This window comes from Bos mutus, chromosome 28 (genome assembly GCF_027580195.1).
Source record: "Bos mutus isolate GX-2022 chromosome 28, NWIPB_WYAK_1.1, whole genome shotgun sequence".
Classification (NCBI taxonomy): domain Eukaryota; kingdom Metazoa; phylum Chordata; class Mammalia; order Artiodactyla; family Bovidae; genus Bos; species Bos mutus.
In genome coordinates, this window is record NC_091644.1 from 36,258,385 (window position 1) to 36,280,705 (window position 22,321).

Consider the following 22,321-nt stretch of genomic DNA (forward strand, 5'->3'; position numbering starts at 1 on the left):
CATTTGTCTAACTTGGGGTTCCCGGCCTGCAGCACTAATCCGGGGTGGGGGGGTGGGGGTTGCGGTGCAGGTTGCAGGGCTGGGTGCAGAGTGCAGAGGATTTGTGAACTTGAATGAACCAAAACTGACATCCTTATTTTCCCCAGCTCCAGAGGAAAATGAGCATTTCCTTCGATTATGAATATGGACACCAAGTCCACTGTGACTCTATCACAACAGGAATCACATTCTTACATACATTAGTTACTGCCTACCTCTCAAAATATGATGGACACTCATCACCACTCACATTTACTAGGTCTGCTATTAGACCTAGGTTTAAAATATGGTAGTATATTCCAACTTTAAAAATACATTTTCTTGGTCTTTTATTTTTTATTGATGTATAGTTGATTTATAATGTTGTGCTAATTTCAGTTGTATAGCAAAGTGATTCAGTTATATGCATATATATTTTAATAACTATTTTTCAATGTAATTTATTTGCTTTGTAACCTTTAATATTATTTATGAATGTATACATATTTTTATCAGAAAGGAGCCACAGGCTTCCCTGGACTACCAAAGGGATCTAAGACACAAAAAAGTTGGGAACCCCTGCCAGGTTCATGAGCTCAACCCTGTATGATGCTGGCCCACCAGAAAGGATCCCACCTGGCCCATATTTTTTTCCATTCCATTTGTACCCTGTGATTTATATTTTATGCTATGCCTGAGTTCTCTTTGGATCCACAGACAAAAGAGCTACTTCAGAAGCCTTTTTCTGTGTGTACTGGCAAAAAGACATTACTATTCAATGTCCCTTTTACAAAACTCCCTCTGGAAAATTTTGCTCTATAACTTAAGTGACAGGAGAAGAGTTTGTCTCACTTTAAGGGAGGGAAGCTCAAGAGGGAGGGGACATATGTATACCCGTGGCTGATTCATGTTGATATCTGGCAGAAAACAACAAAATTCTATAAAGCAATTATCCTTCAATTAAAAAATAAATAAATTTTAAGAAAAGAAGTGACATATTTCCCTTTTTCTGCCCAAGGAAACTACTCAGCTCAACACCATTTCCTTTTTACTCTGACTGTCCGAAGACCAGAGCTAATTTTAAGTTCAGAAACAAGAACTAACTGTCTCTCAGTTTAACAAGAACTTAACTGTCTCTGTGGAGAAGGCAATGGCACCCCACTCCAGTACTCCTGCCTGGAAAATCCCATGGACGGAGGAGCCTGGAAGGCTGCAGTCCATGGGGTCGCTAAGAGTCGGACACGACTGAGTGACTTCACTTTCACTTTTCACTTGCATGCATTGGAGAAGGAAATGGCAACCCGCTCCAGTGTTCTTGCCTGGAGAATCCCAGGGACTGGGGGAGCCTGGTGGGCTGCCGTCTATGGGGTCACACAGAGTCGGACACGACTGAAGTGACTTAGCAGTAGCAGTAACTGACTCTCAGTTTAACACTTTCTTTCCCATACCTGTTTCTTTCCCCTCTCTTTGGCATGGTTTGTAACTAAACAGTTGTTACATGTGTTTTTATAGCAAGCCACCTCAAATCCACCTGCTGGACTTCTTTACTGAAGACTTAGCAGCCTACTAAGATAACCGTGCTACAATTTAAACCATGAAAATAAATCTTTCTTAAGAATGAGACAAAAGGGTTCAAATGATCCCACTGGACTATAATTAAATCTGTACAGTTTCCCAAAATATAAGTGGCAGTAAATGAGCAGAGAGTCCTTTGGTTCCCCATATACAGTTTCCTAAGTAATTTCCCCACATTTTAAATTCACACACACTCGGGACATGTCTATCCCATATTCTTAAAAATCTCTGATGAAGTACCAGCAGAAAATGGATTCCACCAAATTTTCAGCTGGGGTTTTAAAAATAGTTTCAGTATCATAACCTGTACTGAGTTTGCTAACACTGAGAAGATTTTCCTTAAGGACAATCATTTCTACTTTCTTACAGATCATAGAAACTGCTAAATGTATTTAGATATTGAAGAGTGTAACATATTTCATCTGTGAAAAACAAGACAACAGGCCCAAAATAGAGTCGCTTATACTAAATCCCACTCCACCAGACCTAGACTTAAATACAATTTCCGCTCTCCCAGAAATGGAATCTTAAAAACCAGTCAATCAGGAATCACCTGATCAGCACTAGTGCGACCATCTGCCAGGTAGACCCCTAAAGGGAAGTAACTTTGCAATAACCAACCTTCTTTTTTTGGCCATGTAACTTCCTTGTTCCTACTCTTTTCTGCCTATAAAAGTCTTTCATTTTGTACAGCTCCTTGGAGCTCCCTTCTGTCTGCTAGATTGGATGCAGCCCAGTTCAAACTGACTTTTGCTCAAAAAAAGCTTAAACTTGCTACTATGCCTCAGTTTCTCTTTTAATGCAACTGTGAAATTTGGGGTGAAGGGCAACTCTGATCACCAGGAGTCACTCTAACTTCCCCAGGGGTTCACCTCTTCTCTCCACCTCAGCTTGAGAACATCCGCCTCATCCCACACCCTCCTTGCCCACCCCTGGACCTTCAGTTACCCACCTTGTCCCACTTGGACCGGATCTCGTCCACGGTGACGGTGCTGTAGGGGTTGCTTGAGCTGATCCTGATGCTGTAGCTCTGGATCACCTTCTCCACCTCGTTCTGGATGGCCAGGATGGACTGCCGCTCGCCGTCAGCCTCGGGCAGCGTGGCCTTGAACTGCTCATGGGCAGTGATCAAGCTCTAAGCCAGAGACAAGTGGAGAAAATCTGACTTACTTCAGAGTGAATTTTACAGGCATATAAATAACTTTACAACTGCAGGACTCTCCAGTGGATGACAAATTCTGAATGTCTCAGAGAAGCTATCTGGTACACAAAAGTCAAGTTCGTCGAAATGGGGGGAAAAAAAGACCTCCTGATGACTCACTGGTGTCTATTAATCCAAAGTCTTTAAAAAATAATTGTTTTCTTCTTTTAAAACCCATAATTGATTTAATCATGATGCTCAGCTATTGTTTAGGTCTTACTCACCAGCAACGCACAGAACTTAAATTAGCTGCCTTTCCTAATGACCAGGGTTTATTTACCCTTAGCCCCTCAAAAGGAACCCACCATTTGCTGCCTTTAAACCTACAGACCACCAGGAAGTACCTCCCTTTCCTGCAAAAGAAAAAGGCCACAGAAACCAACTCATTCCCCTCAGGCTTTATAAAGCCTCCACTTAACAACCCTATCCTTGGACCCTAGAGGGTAAAACAGCAGCTCCTTATGTTCAGTTGTATGTAGATGCCATGGGGACCACCTTCCAGGGCCATGCTAATACTCAGTACAGATGCTGCAACCAATCAGCTGCCAGCACACCTTTCACTAAATGAAGAGACTACTTCACGCATCAAGTATGGCTTCCAAGGAATATTTTGATGTCTCACTTATTCCAAAAACGATTTTAGATTGCCAACCTCTGCTTAAGAGTGCATGCAAGAAACATTGTCACAGCTTCTTTCACAAGACAAAGGCCATGTTCAAGGAAGTAATTTCTTCCCCCTACAACCAGGTACAAACCCTTCTAGAATGCTCCTTGGCAAAAATTCCTGTTCCTTGGTTGGGTTCAAATCCCAACCTTCACTATTTCTTTTATATCTAGATTATTTTTGATGATCCAACAGTATTTTCTCTTTATATTCCATTATACATCAAATGGTCTCTAAATAAATTGGGTCCTGGCTATTTGAGAGGAACTTACCTCCCTAAATCACTTTTAAGTCTTATTTGTAATTCTGATGCTCCAGAAGAGATCCAAAGCAGACCATTTCGGATTGTGGGAAGTAGAAGGTGCTGGTTTGTGTTTTTTTTATGCTTTATGGTCTGGTGAAATTCCATAGATTTTAATGAACAGTAAATGCGAACACTGCAAAGTAGGTAACTTACCAGCCAATAAACTCATCATTTGCTGTGACTAAGTCCAAGAGCATATATGTCTATTCTGCTCATATGATTTCACATTCTATTTTAAAGAACATACCCTTTTAGACATATTCTCCTTTATTTGGCTGATGTTAATTTAGCTGTAGCAGAGTAGTATACACATTTTTAAGCTAAAGGTCAAAGGGTACATTGTGCTTTCTAGTCCTATACATGCGTGTGTGTTTTTGGCCTCGCTGCACAGCATGCAGAATCTTAGTTTCCTGACTAGGGAGCAAACCCCTGCTTCCTGAAGTGGAAGCTCAGAGTTTTAACCCCTAGACTACCAGGGATGTCGCCAGCCACATTTTTCTTAATTAAAAAATGAGACAAAACAAAAGAGAGAACTCTTTTGAAATTACGATTCATTTCTAGTAGTGGGAACACAGAGCTGTGTTCACTTACCTGGATCTCTTCAATGCTGTGGACAATGAACATGTCTTGTAGATCCTCCATGGCGCCTTCCATCCAGTTGTTGAAAGGAGCTGCTCTCTTAGCAAACTCCAGGTGAAGTTGATCGATGGTTTCCAGCAATTTCTCAGTTCTCTGAAGATTAAATAGAAGTCAGTGTTATCATAGACTAAATCAGAAAAAGTTCTCGGAACATGTAAAGATGCACTCCAAAGCAATAAACTATTATCTGACATTTCGTCCATCACAACCCTCCCATTATCAGCATGTGTATACAAAAAGATTAACTGATGTCCAAATGACTAGGCTGAGCCCTGCAGGTCTCTGAAGTGCCTTCTGAATCAGAGGTGGATTTAATTACATCCAGAGTCACAATGTTCTGAAAGTATTTAAAATATTCTACCACCTGTTACTCTTGTAATTTTTAAAATTTTTATTTATTTATTATTTGTCTATCTATTTTGGCTGTGCTGGGTCTTTGTTGCTGCGAGTTTGCTTTCTCCAGTTGTGGCAAGTGGGGGCTACTTTTCATTGTGGTTCTCAGGCATCTCATTGCAGTGGCTTCTCTTATTGCAGAGCATGCGCTCCAGAGCACAGGCTCAGTATTAATAGCTGTGGCACAGGCTTAGTTGCTCCGTGGCATGTGGAACCTTCCCAGGGACCTGGGATCAAACCCATATCCCCTGCACTGGCAGGCAGATTCTTAACCACTAGACCACCAGGAAAGTCCCCACATCCTACCTTTTGAAGACTGAGAATCCACATAGAGTATGCAGTAAGGTGCTTTCAGCTAACGTACACTTTAGAAGTTAGAGGACCTGATTCTCTAACCATGCTGGTTCATAGAAAATTCATGGTATCGTCCTCATTTTATGATCAACACTGTGCCTTTCCCAACAGTCACCTACCTAGAGAGGACAGGAGGAACTACAGTTTCATGTTCTTAAATCCTCATTCAGAATTTAACTCGGAGAACCTCTCTGCCTTTCTGGCCATTTGAAAGCACAAGGCTTCAAGTCACAGAGAACAATATTATGCTCATTTCCTATGGCAGGGAGGCATCTGGAATCTAAAAGTCTTCCATAGTTTGGAGTCATTTTTCCTCTTGTTCAAAAAATTTGAGCTTTCTCTGTCACATGCCTGGTCCTTCCTTTCTCTCGTCGTTTTTCTTTAAGTGAATATATTAACAGCTGGTTCGCATCTAGGAAGCCTGATATTACACATGTTGAAAGCTTCATCAGAGTCAGGGTGAAAAGACTCAGAAAATTGCTAACTGCTTCTTTCTTCATGTCGTCTGAGTCTTCCATGGTGAGAGAAGACTGCATGTGTGCATGCTCAATCGCTTCAGTTGTGTCTGACTTTGCGACACTATGAACCACAGCCCACCAGGCTCCTCTGTCCATAGGATTCTCCTGGCAAGAATACTGGAATGGGTTGCCATGCCCTCCTCCAGAGGATCTTCCCGACCCAGGAATCAAACTTGTGTCTCCTCTATCTACTGCACTGCAGGCAGATTCTTTACCACTGAGCCACCAGGGAAATCTTGAGAGATGATTAGGTTCAGCTAAAAACCAGCCACTTACTTCTGTTTCTCCAAGTCTTACACTTGAATAGGGCCAGATTCACCCTGATTCTGCTTCACATCCATTTTTGCTAACCTCAGCATGTGTTGCCATCTTCCCTTTGAATGCCTCAACTTCCAGTCTTCCTTATTTCCTGACTCAGTCTCAGCTCAATTTACTCTTAGATAAGGATGTTGGGAAATTCACTGCCACTATTATTTCACAAAAATGAGTTTATACCATTATCTCATTACTACTGGACTTTTGTATTTTTAATTCAAAAGGGCATGTCATTGCCATATGGATAAACGACAACAAAACTACCAACTTTCCATTTTCCTTGTTCTCCTGCTTTTCATGTTCTCTGTAGAAGCTCTATTCACTACACATGCTTTTTTTTTTTTTTTTGATATTTATTTTATTTGGCTGTGCTCTGTCTTAGTTGTGGCACACAGGATCTTTAGTTGCGACATGTGAGATCTAGTTCCCTGACCAGGGATCGAACCTGGGACCCCTGTATTGGGAGCATAGAGTCTTAGCCACTGGGGCACCAGGAAAGTCCACAGACAATCTGTTTTGGTTTATACACATCATGCCACAGAAAAACAAAATGAATAACAGTGAGTTAGAAAAGGAACCTCTGTTAGAAGGTGTCATGCCAACAGGTGGCCTGGAGACTCACCTCCAGGGCCTCTCTCCTCTTCTGAGTGAGCGTTCCCAGCCGGTCCCACTGGTCACAGATTTTCTGGCAGCGATCATTAACATTCACAGCGTCGTGATAGTCCAGTTCACTATCAGAAGGGAAAATGAAGAATAACTTTCCCAGATGACATGAAGAAAAGTGGACACAGGCTCAAAATAAATTGGTAGTAATTAAAAAAAAAAAAAAGATGTAATGGAGAACGAGCAGGGTTTTTGTTCAGCACTGCAAACATGATCGCTATTCTCTGACATCACAGGAAGAATTAGGAAAATTCTTGCTGGTCAACAGATTTCTAAACAGAGAGAAAAGCTGTCCTCTTGACACCTCAGGTTAACTTTATTCTGCCTTCATTTTCTTGGCCGGGCCCCTGGAGTGCATTATTTTTAAGTGGTGATGTACCTGTAAATGAAGCCAAGAATCTGACCTGAGGACAGTCCCAGGGACCGTGCTGAAGCCACGGTGACGGGAACATCAAATGAGTCATGGGGGAGGGAGGGAGAGGGGGATCAGCCTGCACCCCATTGTGTCCTTGGCTCCTCTCAAAGGGCACCAGGCTGGACAGAGCACCACGTCCCGGGGGAAGGCAGGGGGCGGAGGTGCTGGGACTCTGAGCCCAGCAGCACCAAGCCCTTCCTCTCTGACAAGGACTGACTCATGTCACTCGTGTGACAGCAGGGACACCATGACTTCTCCCTCAGGGGTCCCTGTTCCTCACCAGCCCTGCTGTACATCCTAATGGGATCTTTGTGAGGTGAGATAACCTGAATTTACCATTCAAGCAAATTATTGACTAGAAAGTAAACCTAGTGTCTCTGGGGATAGAAAGTTTGAATCCTGGACAAAATTTAATCACCCTTTTAGTTAGGATGAAAGCAAGCCTCAAAACGGTCCAAAGTGAGGCTTTTAGGAAATTCCCTCCTATCGGACCACATCCATTTCCCTGAAGCTTATTCCTTCTTTCGACTCTAAATTAAGGCAATGGCTGTTAACCTGCTTTTTATTCTCTTAAACAAAATTAACTTGTCTTTATTGAATGTCACTGTTTCTGAATAAAGGAGATGCATGTGTTGTGATGTGAGTGTGCTTTCTGTGGGTAAGACGCTCCCAATCATCTAAAGAATCCAGTTCTTAAGAGCAGCTTTGTACACACGTACTCACACAGACACACACACACACACACACATACACACAGACACACACACACAGACACACACCACTAACTGAGATGGACTGAGATTCTCTGATTATTATAACCAGAAAATCAAAACCAACCAAAACATGACAGCAATACATTTAGCCCTGAATACAAAGTGAAAACGATATGGCTCTTCAAATGCAACTATTAAAGAGCAGAAAGACTTCAGAACTAAAAACCCAGGAACCTTCTAGTGATCCACAGTGGAGGCATCAATCACAGCTTTCTGTGATTATCATCAGGGCGAACATTTATCTCTCTTTCTAATTCATACATACTAGCTCTACACACGGAGAAGGCAATGGCACCCCACTCCAGTACTCTTGCCTGGAAAATCCCATGGACAGAGGAGCCTGGTGGGCTGCAGTCCATGGGGTCATTAAGAGTTGGACACGACTGAGCAACTTCATTTTATTTTTTCACTTTCATGCATTGGAGAAGGAAATGGCAACCCACTCCAGTGTTCTTGCCTGGAGAATCCCAGGGAAGGGGGAGCCTGGTGGGCCTCCGTCTATGGGGTCACGCAGAGTCGGATACGACTGAGGCGACTTAGCAGCAGCAGCAGCAGCAGCTCTACACATACCGAATTCCAAGGACTTAGGGAGTGCATAGCTGTGCAGGGTATTTTCTTTTCTTCTGTACTTTGAGGACTGCATAAACATTCATTATTTTAGAAAAGGTAAAAAGGAAAGGGAGACTAATAATAGTAAGATGAACACAGGTTTAGATTCTGTGGTTCCTCTCTTGAGTGAGTAAAGAAATACACATTGGGGATACCAGGAATAATAATAATATAAAATTGTTACTTAATTTTTATGAGCAATATTTGAAACCATCCCAAATTATTTATGGGAACTATGATATAACATTAAATTGCTTGTGTTTCCCTCCCTTTTTTTATTTGAAATTGTTAACAAGCAGCCAGATGGCCAACATTCAAGAAGCATAAGAAATAAGACAATGGTAAAGCCACAAATACAGTGAAAAACTGGATATGAAAGCCACAAATATTTAAGAATATATTTGGGCAAGGCTGAATAAGAAGATAGTTCTAAAAGAGGCCATCTCTGTTAATTAAGGAATTCGCTCCAGTCAAAAGGGAGAAACATGAGAGTCTTAAAATGTAACATTATCATAAAAAACATTTACTATTGGTTGTTTAAAGTTATCATTATGTGACAAGCTCTAAAAAGTGTACAGATCTATCAGTGGTAATAATGAGGGATAGAGAAGTAGGGAATGGAATTCTGTATTTATGAAAAGGAGCAAGGATCTTAAAAAAAAAAAGGCTTAGGAACAACAGAGCAGCCCCTCTCTGGAAGGATGGCCACAGCCAGAGGCAGCGTCTGGATCAGTGGGACCTACAACACCCACCAGGGCTTGAACTACCCTGGCCTCAACCTCATGCTAGCTCCTCCCATAAAATAAAGAGCATGAAAATGAAACGGCACTTATTTGATGACAAAGGAAAGTGGTGCCTTAATATCTCTTCCTTTGGAGGCATCTTGGTCTTTGGTTTCACGGGCGGGGGGTAATATGGAGCATCTCATGCACCCAGGCCTGGGTGAGGCCCCCTTTGCAAGCCATGCTCCCATCCCGAGTGCTCGTTTCTCATCCTCTTGGAAGTGGAGCTGCCTGTGCAGGGCGTGAGGGTGCTGCCCGATGGATGGACACAGGGACGCTACCAAAACCAAAGGACCAGCACAAAAGTCAGTGTCACTCTTTAAGGAAAAAAAAAATAGGACCCGGACTGTGACTCAGCCATGAAAAAGAATGAAATAATGCCATTTGCAGCAACATGGATGGATCTAGAGAGTGTCAAACTGAGTGAAGGAAGTCAGACAGGGAAGGAGAAATATCCTATAACATCCCTTATAGATGGAATCTAAAAAGAAATGATATAAATGAACTTACTTACCAAACAGAAACAGATTCACAGATTTAAAGAATGAACTTATGGTGGCCGGGTGGGGGGAGGATGGGGGAAAGGGAGAGTTAAAAGTTTGGGATGGACATGTACACCGAACTATATTTAAAATGGATAACCAACAAAGACCTGCCATATAGCACAATGGTTCAATGTTATGTGGCAGCCTGGATGGGAGGGGAGTCTGGGGGAAAATGGATGCATGTATATGTATGGCTGAGTTTCTTTGCTGTTCACCTGAAACTACCACAACACAGTTAATTGGCTATCTGAAAGTGAAAGTCTTGTCGCTCAGTTGTGTTCGACTCTTTGCGAACCCGTAGCCCTTCAGGCTCCTCTGTCCATGGAATTCTTCAGGCCAAGAATACTGAGTGGGTAGCCATTCCCTTCTCCAGGGGATCTTCCTGACCCAGGGATCTCCTACATTGCAGGCAGATTCTTTACTGTGTGAGCCACCAGGGAAGCCCTGATACCCCAATACAAAATATACAGTTGAGGGAAAAAAACCCAATACAAAATAAAAAGCTTAGGAAAAAAAAAAAAAAAAACAAACCAGGACCAATCCCATCACAGCATCCTCTGGCTTGGATCAACATTTAGGAAAGGACAGGAAAGGCGGGCCCCCACGGCCCCCTCCCTGAGAATGCCTGGGGAAGCTCTCTGTAGGGTCCTTGGTGGGACCCAGGGCTCAATGTCAGCGGCGGCGCCCGCAGGCAGCACGTACTTGAGCTCCTGGGCGATGGCGGCAATCTGCTCCACACGGTCCTGGTGTGCAGCCAGGTCGCTCTCGAAGGCCTCGTGCTTCCGCAGCAGAGCCCGCACTTCCGTCAGGGTTGACGACTCGTAATCCTTCTGCAGCAAGATCTGCTCTTTGCCTGCAATGGTTGCAGCAAGGGAGTGTGAGGGCTTTGGCCTCTTTGCAAAGTCCTGGGTCATTTCAGAAAACCAAGAGAAGGGAGAAAGAAGGACAGCCCTGAAGAGGCAGAGATAATATCTCAGCTAGAATTCAGGCTGTCACTCTGCTAAGGAGGCCTTGAGCCCCTGTGTGTTCTGGAACGGTGGAACGCACACTGCGTGCATGCTAAGTCACTTCAGTCATGTCTGACTCTTTGCGACTCTAGGGACTGTAGCCTGAAGCCTTCTCTGGCCATGGAATTCTCCGGGAAAGAATACTGGAATGGGTTGCTGTGCCCTCTCCCAGGGGATCTTCCCGACCCAGAAATAGAACCTCCATCTCTTAAGTCTCCTGCACTGCCAGGTGAGTGGGAAGCCCGGAAAGCACACTGAGCACGTTCTAAACAACAAGTCTGTGTTATTCCTAAAGAAGTACCTGACTTCCTTGTGATGCTCAGTTAAGCTAGTAATTACTAGCCCATGAACATTATCTGGGATTATTAGACAAAACACGTGTACTCTTACTTGTCTGCCCATGGGTTCAACCATCTTAGCCCGATTCTGCTTGTTTGAAAACTTTATTTTTTACTGAGATTAAATGCAGCCTGTGATTTTTTTCTAATAACAACAGAAAAATTTCTCTCTGAAACTGTTTCGCCACAAATATTCCTTAAGTCAAGCAAGTTCTGTGGTTATAACTGGACCCATTTTTATTCCCTGGTTGATGACCTTTAAGAATGTAATTCCACAAAGCTAGACATGGAAAGCAAATGTTCACATACTGAATGATGACAACACAGCACTATGTGCCAAATGCCAACTGAAATACCTTATAAATATGAACTCATTAAATCTTCACAAAAACCCTGTGAAGGAGGGACGACTGTTACCCCACTTTGCAGAGGACACTGAGGCCCTGAGAGGTAAGAAGCATGCAGGGTGCACAGTTGGGAGGTGTCAGTGCTAGGAGGCCAACCTGCCTGGCTGCACATCTGTGTGACCGTCTTGCTGTGCAACATGGACAGTCAAGCAGTACGACAGCAAAAGGAACCCAAAGGATGAGGGAAACCTCCCTGTCCTTTCTCAAAATAGATGATCATGTCACGAGGGGATGTTCTGTTCTTCTACCTCAGCAAAGAGCGCAGAGTCAAAATGATAGCACAAGCACAGCATCACAGCCATGCAAACAGGTATGCCTGTGAGGCCTGAAAGGAGCAGATGAATCTAAGTGAAACAAGAGCATTGGGAAGACAGAAAACCATACCTTGTGTTCTTTCCTTGCAAGCAGATTTTCTAAGTGGGAAACTTTGTTGCTTTTGTAGCATTTAATAAAACTTCTATCTGCAGAAGCTAGTTTCTGGGCCAGGGCTGTCTGACCCACAGTTAGGGAATAAACAGATGATTGTGGAATCAGACAGAGGAAAGTAGGGTGAGTCAGGAGGAGGCTGGGCCTTAAGGAGGACGAGGCCTAGCTGTGTAGTTAAGTGTGGGAAGAATGTACTATGAGTCCTGTTTGGTAAAAACATCCATCTTCATCTCTACTTTTTTGTTTTTGGCTGCACAGTACAGCTTGCTGGATCTCAGTTCCCTGACCTGGGATTGAACCTGGGCCACAACAATGAAAGCATGGAGTCCTAACCGCTAGACTGCCAGGAAATTCCCCATACCCATCTCCTGAAGTACCCTAGGACCTGGGACAGCAAACCAGAAAGGGGCGAGGGCAGCTGCCTACAGGGCCACAGGCTCCAGGGACAGTGGTCACTGCACACATGCACGGCTCTGTCCGCAACTCAACCCCGATTTTCCAGGAGCCCACCGTGCCCCTAGGACTCACCGTACGCCCAGGTTTCATGCGTGGATGCCTTCTGCCGGAACTTCTCAGCCAGGTGCTCCACGCGCTCCAGCCTCCGGATCTCGTTCAGCAGCCACTCCTCGTAGCCCTTCTCCGCCTGCTCCAGCCGCTGCCAGGCGCCCGCAATGTCCTGGGATGGTTGGCGACAAGCACGGCACATCCGTTATGTTCTGGCCCCCCGGGCTCCCCTCCGATCCCCTCTGTGATGTCAGCGGCATTTTCCTGGGTGCCTTCTTGTCCTTCCTTCGCCCTCTGTACTCCCCACCCACCCCAAATAACCATCCCCATGTTTTGGCTTCTAAACATCTTCATTATCACCTTTTGGACTTTTTGGACTAAGATGGCCCTTCTCATCAGTGAACAGATATCAAATGCTTCTCCAGATGTGGACAAAGGTTTACACACTTTAATTTTCTGGCTACTAGAAGCTGAAGCCCCAGAATGACTCAGCCCCAAAATGACTCAGAGACTGGGCTCTACCAGCCGTCAACTGGTTCCTGGACATCACACATGTGCAGGCGCTGTGGGAACCTTTGGTATAAGAGTGGACAGCACCTGTAAAGTTCCCAGGGCCCCCGTGTAGTTTTCATGACTGTGGTGGGGGGTGGGGAGAAAGACAACAAATAAGGAATTAAACAAGCAAAACTCCTATTTCCGACAGTGATGTGCTGCTAAGGAAAAACAACTCACAGTCAAGTGACACTGATGAGGGCATGTGAGAGCGGTTCCTTTAGGCGGGTTACTGAGCGGAGACGCCTCTGAGGAGCTGGCATTTGAGTCGAGACCTCAGGGATGGGAAAGCCAAGTTCATGATGAAAGGAGGGATGAGCTAAAGGCCTGTGGAAGGGGTGCACTCTGGGCTTGGGAAGGGCCACAGCAGGTGGTGTGTCCATAGATGGCTGAGGGGCAGAGCAGCCGGAGATGAGGTCAGCAGGGCGGGGTGGGGGTCGGACCACGTCAGATCCCGGAAAAGGGATCTGGATCTTATTCTAGATATTTTAGAAAGTCACTGGAGGGTTTTGAGAAGAAAGGAGACATACTGTGATTTATGTTTTAAAAAGATGGGGACTTCCCTGGTAGCCCAGGGTTAAGACTCAATGCAGGGGATGTGGGTTTGACTCCTGGTTGGGGAACTATGCGATCCCACATGCCACAGGGCACCTGAGCTGGCATGCCACAGGAAAAAAATTTTTTTAAAAGATGATGGCAGCTGCTATGTAGAGAATGCATTTTAGGGGGAAAAGAACAAGAAAAGCAAGTGAGAAAGTTACTGCAGCGTCCAAAGAGAAGCACTGGTGGCTTAGCACAGGCGACAGCAACAGAGGTCGAGAGAAGGGCTCAGGTTCAAGGTATGATCCCGAGCCAGGGGAACTTGCTGAGGAACCAGATACAAGAAAGTGACAGAATGGGAGGATCTGAGATGACACCTGGGTTTGGGGCTTTAGTAACTTAGGGGTCAGTGATGCCATTTACTCACACAGAGCTCACTGCAGAAGGACTCCTGGATGTTAGGTTTTGAGACATCCAAGTGGACATATGAATCTGGAACTGGGGCAGAAATCAGAGCTGGAGATGTCAAATTTGGGAGACATTGCCATTATAGCTGGTAATTAAAGCCCCAAGCCTGGATGAGTTCACTTGCAGGTGTCAAGACAGAGGAGAAAGTCAGGAACCCTTGACCCAGAAACCATCTACCTATAGCCTCGGGGGAGGAAGCAAAGCTGTGAGCAGTGCCTGGAAGGACTCGGTGGTCAGGCAGGAGGAACTCAGCTAAGTTCAAGAGTGGAAGGAGTTTCAAGGAAGCCATGGTCACAGCAACAGAAAACATGAAAACAGAAGGGACCACTGGGTTGTCAACATGGATCGTGCTGACTTTGAACAGAACAGTCTCCATGTAGGTGGGGATGGAAGCCAGATTACTTACTGCAGGTTGAAGAGTAAAAGAAGTAAAGGAAGAGGAAGGAACCAAAGCTAAGGACCATAAAGAATTCTCTCTGGATATCCTGCTGCAAAGGGAGCTGAGAAACAGGACAGCTGCTGTGGGGAGATGTGGAGTCATAGGTTTTCATTTTTGTCTGGTAGATTCTAGACTGCTTCCTAATGCGGATGGGAAAGATTCAGCAGAGTGGGAGAAACCAATATGCAGAGAGGGAGGTAAATGTAGGACTGAGGCCTGGAGAAGGTGAAACAGGGAGGTGGTAACAGGAGGGAACAGAGGTATGTGATGGAGACGCCAGTCCACCCAGAGGCGGGGAGGGGAGGGAGGGACACCATCACCAGGTGTCTGTGAGAGGCCTGCTCTGTGTGAGGCACCAACAGCAGGGAGAGGCAAGAATTGCATGATGGCAGAGAGAAAATATCCAGAAGGAAGTGGCCACAGGGTCAAAATTATAGTCAGTGCCTCCTCTCAGCGGCAAATCAGAGGAGGGACTTTATGAAAAAAAAGAGCAGGGTGCCCCCGGGGCCAAGGGGCTACTCACCGACACCATCTTGCCCTCGGAGGGCATGAAGGCCGGCCGGTTGCTGATCCTCAGCTTGGTCTGCAGGGTGTTGAAGTTGATCTCCAGCTGGCACTTCTCCTGCACCTTGGGAGGCTTGTGCTTCCGGCGATAATCCCGGAAGTCCTCCAGCTTCTTCTGCATGGCCTGCATGGTCTTCTCAGGAGTCCGGTTCTCGAGCCAGGGGATCGTGCGCCGAATCCATTCCAAAAGCTGCTCCCAAAACACACACACACACACACACACACATAAAAACTGCTGAAAAAAACAGCAAACTGACCCCCAGTTATAAAACAGAGGCATCTAACAATTGGGAATGGGTTGACCAAAAGCTCCTGAGATTATAGAAGCCTGTAATAGCCCCATCTGTAAGGAGGACACAAATGGAGACTTCAGTCCCCACCCAGGGCCACTCACCCTTGCCCAAGTGTACAGGTTGAAAACTCAGAGTCAGCACAAGGCATGTTTTACAAAAATGAGACATTTACAGGAAACTTGGGGACCAGACATGAGTAGACAAATGCTGGATGGAGCTTTCAAATGAAAAAAAAAAAAAAACAACCAAAAACTTCACGTGGTGGAATAAAATCAGGAAAGGACTGGGTTTAACTTAAAATGTATTTCTAGTTTCAATCGGCTCAAATCTAATGGGTCTATTTACTACACAAAAGCACTGTAAATCTGGAACTGACTCAATGCCAAAGTGTATTTTAATAGCTAACTTTCAAGGAAATCCACAGGATGAAGGTGGAAATGGCAATGAATCCCAAGAATGAAGGATGCCCCGTTCTCTTGAATTACCACCAAGGCCTTACAAACGCCCTGCACAGTCTATCTGAAGAGGATGAATAAAGGACCAAGTAAGACAATGAAGGCTATCATCACTGAGGAGCATCTGTCCTTTGGTCCTGGTCATACTTCAACCCTGAAGCTGGATCACTGGCATTAAATGATGCTGCAAATGGAATTTTCCCACAACAGTACAAAGTAAAAACAGCATCATCAGCTTGGACTAATACATACAACTACTTGGGAAAATTGATTCCAAGTGTTCCGATGCTTTACCCAGGACAGGCCAAGTATGAGCCCGAGTAACTCACAGCAAACATGACTTGTTCTCTGCTACTGTCACTGTGGCTGAGTTCAATCCAGAGAGGAGGTGGCTGTGGACCTCAGCCTGGTCCTGCTTTGCTTTGGTTGCATGCATACTCGGTTATGGCCAACTCTTTGCAACCCCATGGACTATAGCCTGCTAGGCTCCTCTGTCCATGGGATTCTCCAGGCAAGAATACTAGAGTAGGTTGCCATGTCCTTCTGCAGGGAATCTTCCCGACCCAGGCATCGAACTTGAGTCTCCTGCATCTCCTGCACTGGCATGTGGATTCTTTACCACTAAGCCACCTGGCTTCTCCGGTCCTGCTTAGTTAATATTTACACTATAATAAGAACAAAAAGAAGAGCAGCGTGGAAAGTGCTACTCTAACCAAGAATCTGACTGAAGAGCTGTAAAAAGGCATCCTGGAAACTCATGCTCAAATGTCTTGGACGGAGGGCTCTACCAGCTCTGCCTCCACCAGGTTCCCTCTAGATATTTGATATTTAAATACATACACAGGGCTGAGCCTCTGTCATCTCACTATGGATTGTACATGTTCCTTAGATCCTAAGTCACTGCGTGGAGCCGGGATCCTGAATACGGAGTGCATCCAATGTGATGTCAGAAGCCAATGAAGCAGGAAAAAAACAAGGAACGCAGTGTCATCTAGGGGAGTCCAACCCCGGAGGTGCAGAGCTTCTAACATGCAAACTACCTCCATGCCCTGCAGTGCTTGGAACAACCTGCAGCATGATCTTAGTGCCAATAATTAAGCTGCTATAAGATGAACAATTCCTGAGAGCTAGTGGAGTTTCCTACTTTAGTCTACCTGAGATGAAAAATGCAAAGAAAAAAAAAACAAAACAAAACACTTGACAATCCGTGTTCACCCTCTGTTTCTCACCCTCAGGGAGGGAATGGACAAGACCGCGGGGACCCGTTTCCTTTACCTCACTCGCTAGCCTCTCATATTCTTCCATCAGCCTCTCATTCTCTTGATTCACAGCAAGAACCTTACATATCCTGTTAGCCGCTGTCTCAGCCTGTAAAACACAATAGGTAAACAGGACGGCTCTGTCGACAGGGACGTGCATACACAAGGGGGAAGGCGGCAGGGCAGGGGTGGCATGTGCTGTAAATGGTGCAGCTTCTAGGTTCTGGTGGGGTAAGCCTGAGGATATGGCTCTTGCACACTATGGGTCATTGCATTCCTTTAGGACAGTTTCATACAGACTTACACAGCAAGGTGAATATACTGTAGGGAATAACAGGAAGATTAGCGTTAGTTGAAAACATGAGCTTTGTGGAACATCAAACAAGTTAGTAACAGAAATCGATGGGTCGCAGAAACAAAAATCTCTGGTCCCTGGGCGTCCACCTGAGCCCTCCCAGGGGTCCCCAACTTCCGGGATCTAATGCCTGATGATCTGAGGTGGAGCTGATGTAATAAGAATAGAAATAAAGTGCACAGTAAATGTAATGCATTTGAATCATCCCGAAACCATCCCCTACCCTGGTCCATGGAAAAACTGTCTTCCCTGAAATCGGCCCCTGGTGCCAAAAAGGTTGGAGCCTGCTGCTCTAACCGACCTCAAAACTACAGGGCAGGAACTCTCCAATCACATTAGATATCAAAGCAGAGAGGACTGGGTTCTAAATACATCTGTCATTCCCCTGAGCTCACAGAAGCCCTTCTTTTCCCAAAATGAACACATAGAATGTGTTAGCTGGGATCCTTTCTCGGAACAGAACCTGCTTTAAGACTTTGTTTAATCCACCTGAGTAGCTGTTGTGGTATTAGTAATTTTCTATTGTCCTTCTGTGGGGAGCTTGAGCTAGGAGTGGCCAAGTACCTTAAACCATGACCATGAGACCCATCTGGCTTCCAGCCCTCCTGCCTCGTCCCAAGTCTTGCTTCTGAAACCCTCATAGGGGCCAATTTCCAATTACTACCATTTTCTGGAGACGGTCTTATAGAGTTATAGAGATCATAGAAATAATACATCCCTTGTCCACCCCCATCTATAAGAACACTGCAAGTAGAGATACGGGAACAGGCAGGAGGCAAAAACAGGGGACCAGGGAGAAAACGGAGGGACACCTACCTGTGATGTCCCTCAGGCTGTTGGTTAAGGAGCATGCATTTTTTTGAGGTTTTAACACTGTTATCTTTTCAGTATTTCAGTTACATTAATATTCATCTTGCAAGATGTTTGAACAGGTCACTGAATAGTGAAGAGCATCCAGGTAGAAGAGAACTATTAATAAAAATGGGCCCTGGAAAGGTGTCCACTCCTCCTGGTCAAATCCCTCTTCACCACTCAATCAGTGCAGCCCAATTTTCATGGCTCTTGCTTTTCCTAAAGCATGAGTATTTCCCACAATTGACTAGTGAAATGTGAGCAATATCTTAGAAGGACAGAGAACTAAGAACACTTCAAGAACTTGAAAGGTAAAGCTATTAAGTAAAAAAGCATTCACAGTTTGGAACTTGCCAAGTTAGGTCATTACAAAACACTCAGAAAGAGTCCCAGGTAAGATGTGAAGTGCTTGGACACACACCCAGGCATGCACGCATGTGCTCGCGTGCACACGTAGACACGTAACTGAAACCAATGCACAGGGCAGCACGGCAACCGGATAGACGAGGGTTAAATACCTGCTCCGCGCCCGCGAAAGCATGGTAGAAGCAGGAAACGTATGTCATGATAGCTCTTTCATCGGGCTTGGGAGTGTTCACAATGTCTGAGGGAGGGAAAAATAACACAGAGAACAGACATACACACAGATGAAGAGCAGAAACCAGGGTGAACAAAGGGAAGAACAAACTGGTTTACATTTGACTTTCTGCGTTTTTTGGGCCCACCATCCCGACCTTTAGGAAGGCCGTGCAGAACTGAACGCTCGTGAACACAATGCTTTCAACCAGCACGTTTCTTTTTACATCGTCAAAATGAGGGTTTCTCTCCCACCCTGGGTGGGTTTTTTTTTTTTTTAAGTGCAGGCAAGGTATTCCTATGGGAACCCGGCTGCTGCCTATTAGAGTTGGTTCCCACTTCCTAAGGACCTGTGGGATCCTGCCTTTTAAGTGGATCATGTCATCTGCCATTTTGGCTGTGAGCAGCCATCTCACATCTGTCCCTTTGCAAGATGCAGGAGGACATGTAGACCTCTCTGGCCCCATCGTGGCCACCACTTCCCCTCCCCTCCCTCATAATCCTTGGCTTTCTGCTCTGTGCACAGCCCTCACTTAAACGGGGATGAAGTTCACTGAAGACAGCACATTTTCTAATCCTTCTATACGTACTTACCATGCGATTGATAGAAACCACCCAGAGTAACAGAACTTCTACAAAGAAGGGCATACATGACTTGAACTTCTTACTATGACTCTCGCCACCATATGTAGGAGCTGCCAAGACAACCACCAGGAAGAGAGAAAACAGAACCACAGGAACATACACTCTTCCTTTCTCACCTTGGCCACCCCATTTCTAGCTTGAGACTCAGTTCAGTCACTGACAGAATGCAGTTAAAAAAGGTGTTGTGTAATTCCCCAAGGTGAAAGCTCGTCATCGGATTTCCAGAGGATATCAATAGGATATGGGCTTGTGGAACAGCATGGAACCTTCTAGAAAATGAACATGAATGGCATACTACTTACTGCATAAACAGTACGTTTCAAAGAAAAACAGACTGAAAAAAACAAATGACTGCTTCTTTGGAACCAGATGGATCTCCTTACTCCGAGGAGTTGAGGGATGGGGGAGAGAAAAACAACTGGAGAAAAAAGTCAAGACACAGAAGGTAAGAGGTGAGTGGCGACTTATGTTTCACATCCTCACCTTCTGCGCACCGGCAAAAGCATGATAGTAACAGGAGACATAAGTCATGATGGCTCTCTCACCAGGTCTGGCAGCATATACTAAACCCGTGTGGAAAAAAGAAGGTAAACTGCTAGGATGTTCCAACAGCAGCAGGCCTTTCAGAGAGGCCAAAGTCTTGAATCTTCCCCCTTGCCCACATACTTCTGATGTTCAAACTTTGGCTCAAATCAAAGAAGTCACATTTGCAAGTTCCTTACTCTGTGTGCACTTCTAAGAACCGCCAGAGAGAAGGGCACGGCCAGCTCAGAAGAGCCCTAAACAAGCAAGTAAGTCCCATCCATGCCTGGAGTGGGAACTCCAGAATTCCACTGAGTGCACATAATGGTGCCCCCTCCCTCTGGACAGATGGGGTGTCCCGAGGTCACCCAGAGGCCTCCGGCAGGTCCACACAGACCACGAGCACCGAAAAATCTACAGCTGGTGCTCACTGGAGGCAGGAACATAGAGAAACAACTTTCACAGCTTTTTTAAAAGTGTGGAAGGTACTTAAGACGGGAAAGAATCTCACCAGTTTTTATTATAGGTTCATGGCTGGGTAGCCCAATTAGCTACTCCATTTAGAGTTCAGAGACCATCACAAATGACAAGAAGAAAGGTCAAAGGATTTGCCAAAGCGATTAACGATCTGAGGGGAGTAAACTGGTATTTAAGACATTACAATGAAAGAGTGACAGAGGGAGGAACATGTTACTACGAAGCTGTGGGGATGGTGAGTCCAGACGCAGGTGGCAAACACACAGAGGATAATTAACGGTGGGGGAAGATCTGCTGGGGAGCTGGTTACACCACCGCACGCCCCCGACCCAAGCCACTCAAGCTCATAACTCTTTTGCCAGAAGACTCTTACAGAAACTACTCTGCAAAGAAAATAATATCATACATAAGCGTTTTTCTGAACCATTAAAAACAAAACAAAAAAGGAAAAATATTAAGAGGCAATGATGTCACAGAGGAGCAGGAAATGAACAGAGTGCCAACATATCCCATGTCCTCAGGATAAGCAGAAGATACGCCCAGACCAGGACTCAGAATAAAGGAGAGCCAGGAGCAAGAGGATGACCAGCCTGCCAGAGTAACAGGGTAATTCCAAGCTCACCCTCCACTGTCAGAAGTCAGGGAGGCATCAGTGAAGGAAAAAATGAATTTACCGTCACTTGTTTTTTCCTCTCTTCAGTATCCTAGCGGTTCATTCAAGTGGTAAACTCTGCATAGGTATTTACTGCACGTAAAGTTTAAAGGCCAGAGCACCCAAATGTAAACGTAGGTCAGAAGATGGATGGACAAGAAGAAAAAGGTACTTCTTGTACATTGAGACTTCATTGTTTCATTGCCTTTCTCCCTCTAATGAGTTTGTGAAAAACCATAAGTAGATTCCAAAGAATGTATTCAAGTGTGTTCAACATCCAGTATTACAGGTGTTTGATAAAATGGCCATTAACAAACAGGCAAAATTAGACTATTCACTGACAGATCACTGAATGGGTTACACTGTGGCCCTCAAAATGACAGGTGGAGTCCTGCTTCCTGGTACCTGTGAATGCAACCTTATTAGAAGTAGATCTTTGCAGATGTGATCAAGATGAGGTCATGCTGGAGAAAGACGCACCCTTAATCCACGGTGACCGGTATCCTTTAGGAAGAGGGAAAAGGCATAGAAACAGATGCAGAGGGAAGATGGCCATGTAAAGACAGTCAAGAGACTGGAGCAATGCTAAAAGGAGCTGAAGAACACCTGCGGCTTCTAGAAGCTGGAAGAACAAGAAGAGGTCCTCCTCCACAGACTCCGGAGGGAGAACGGCCCTGCCAACACCGTGATTTCAGAGTTACAGTTTACAGAACTAAGAGAGAATAAATTTCTGTTGTTTCAAGTCACCTACTTCGTGGTATTTTGTTAGGGCAGCCGTGATACAGTCACCAAAAATAAGGAAGAACAGAAGAATGACAACTGACCAGAACCAAGCTCTTCGTTTTCCCCCAACAATGCTAATTAGCAGAAGCAACAAACCAACAGAGAATAGTACGATTCACAACAAGCACAGGAATATAAATTCCTTGAGGGCTGGGCCCTGCCTTATATATCTCGTCATCTGCAGCATCTCCAGGGTCTTGTATATGGTGGGTGCTCATCAAGCATCTGCTGAGTGAGAAGTGATTCATGCATAAGTGAAATGAAATAAGTGAATGATGTCCATGTATATGCACTTTCAATGCTGTGCCAGGGCAAAACTCACACAAACTCATCTCACAAAAAGGGCAGGAAAAGTTCTGAAACCAGTCCCCAGCATGAGGGCTGCTAAGCTGCAACATATTGAAAGGTTCCAGCTCTAACGAAACTAAATTTAACTCGA

General features: G+C 45.0%; 1 protein-coding gene across 2 annotated transcripts in view; it reads right to left on the reverse strand.

Annotated features, from left to right (window-relative positions):
* ACTN2 (actinin alpha 2) overlaps window positions 1–22,321 on the reverse strand; it is a 77,132-nt gene that overhangs the window by 8,353 nt on the left and 46,458 nt on the right. Inside the window, exons 1-9 of one of the 2 annotated variants that reach the window (XM_070364440.1) lie at window positions 19,398–22,029; window positions 18,746–18,831; window positions 17,037–17,129; window positions 14,973–15,203; window positions 12,475–12,622; window positions 10,471–10,621; window positions 6,604–6,712; window positions 4,354–4,494; window positions 2,546–2,728 (exon numbers count right to left, since the gene is read on the reverse strand). In XM_070364440.1, coding sequence (XP_070220541.1) covers window positions 2,546–2,728; window positions 4,354–4,494; window positions 6,604–6,712; window positions 10,471–10,621; window positions 12,475–12,622; window positions 14,973–15,203; window positions 17,037–17,129; window positions 18,746–18,831; window positions 19,398–19,455 — 1,200 coding nt within the window. In that variant the 5' untranslated portion in view covers window positions 19,456–22,029. Of the gene's footprint in view, window positions 1–2,545; window positions 2,729–4,353; window positions 4,495–6,603; window positions 6,713–10,470; window positions 10,622–12,474; window positions 12,623–14,972; window positions 15,204–17,036; window positions 17,130–18,745; window positions 18,832–19,397; window positions 22,030–22,321 lie in introns of those variants that run through there. The other variant, XM_070364439.1, reaches the window with a different exon arrangement.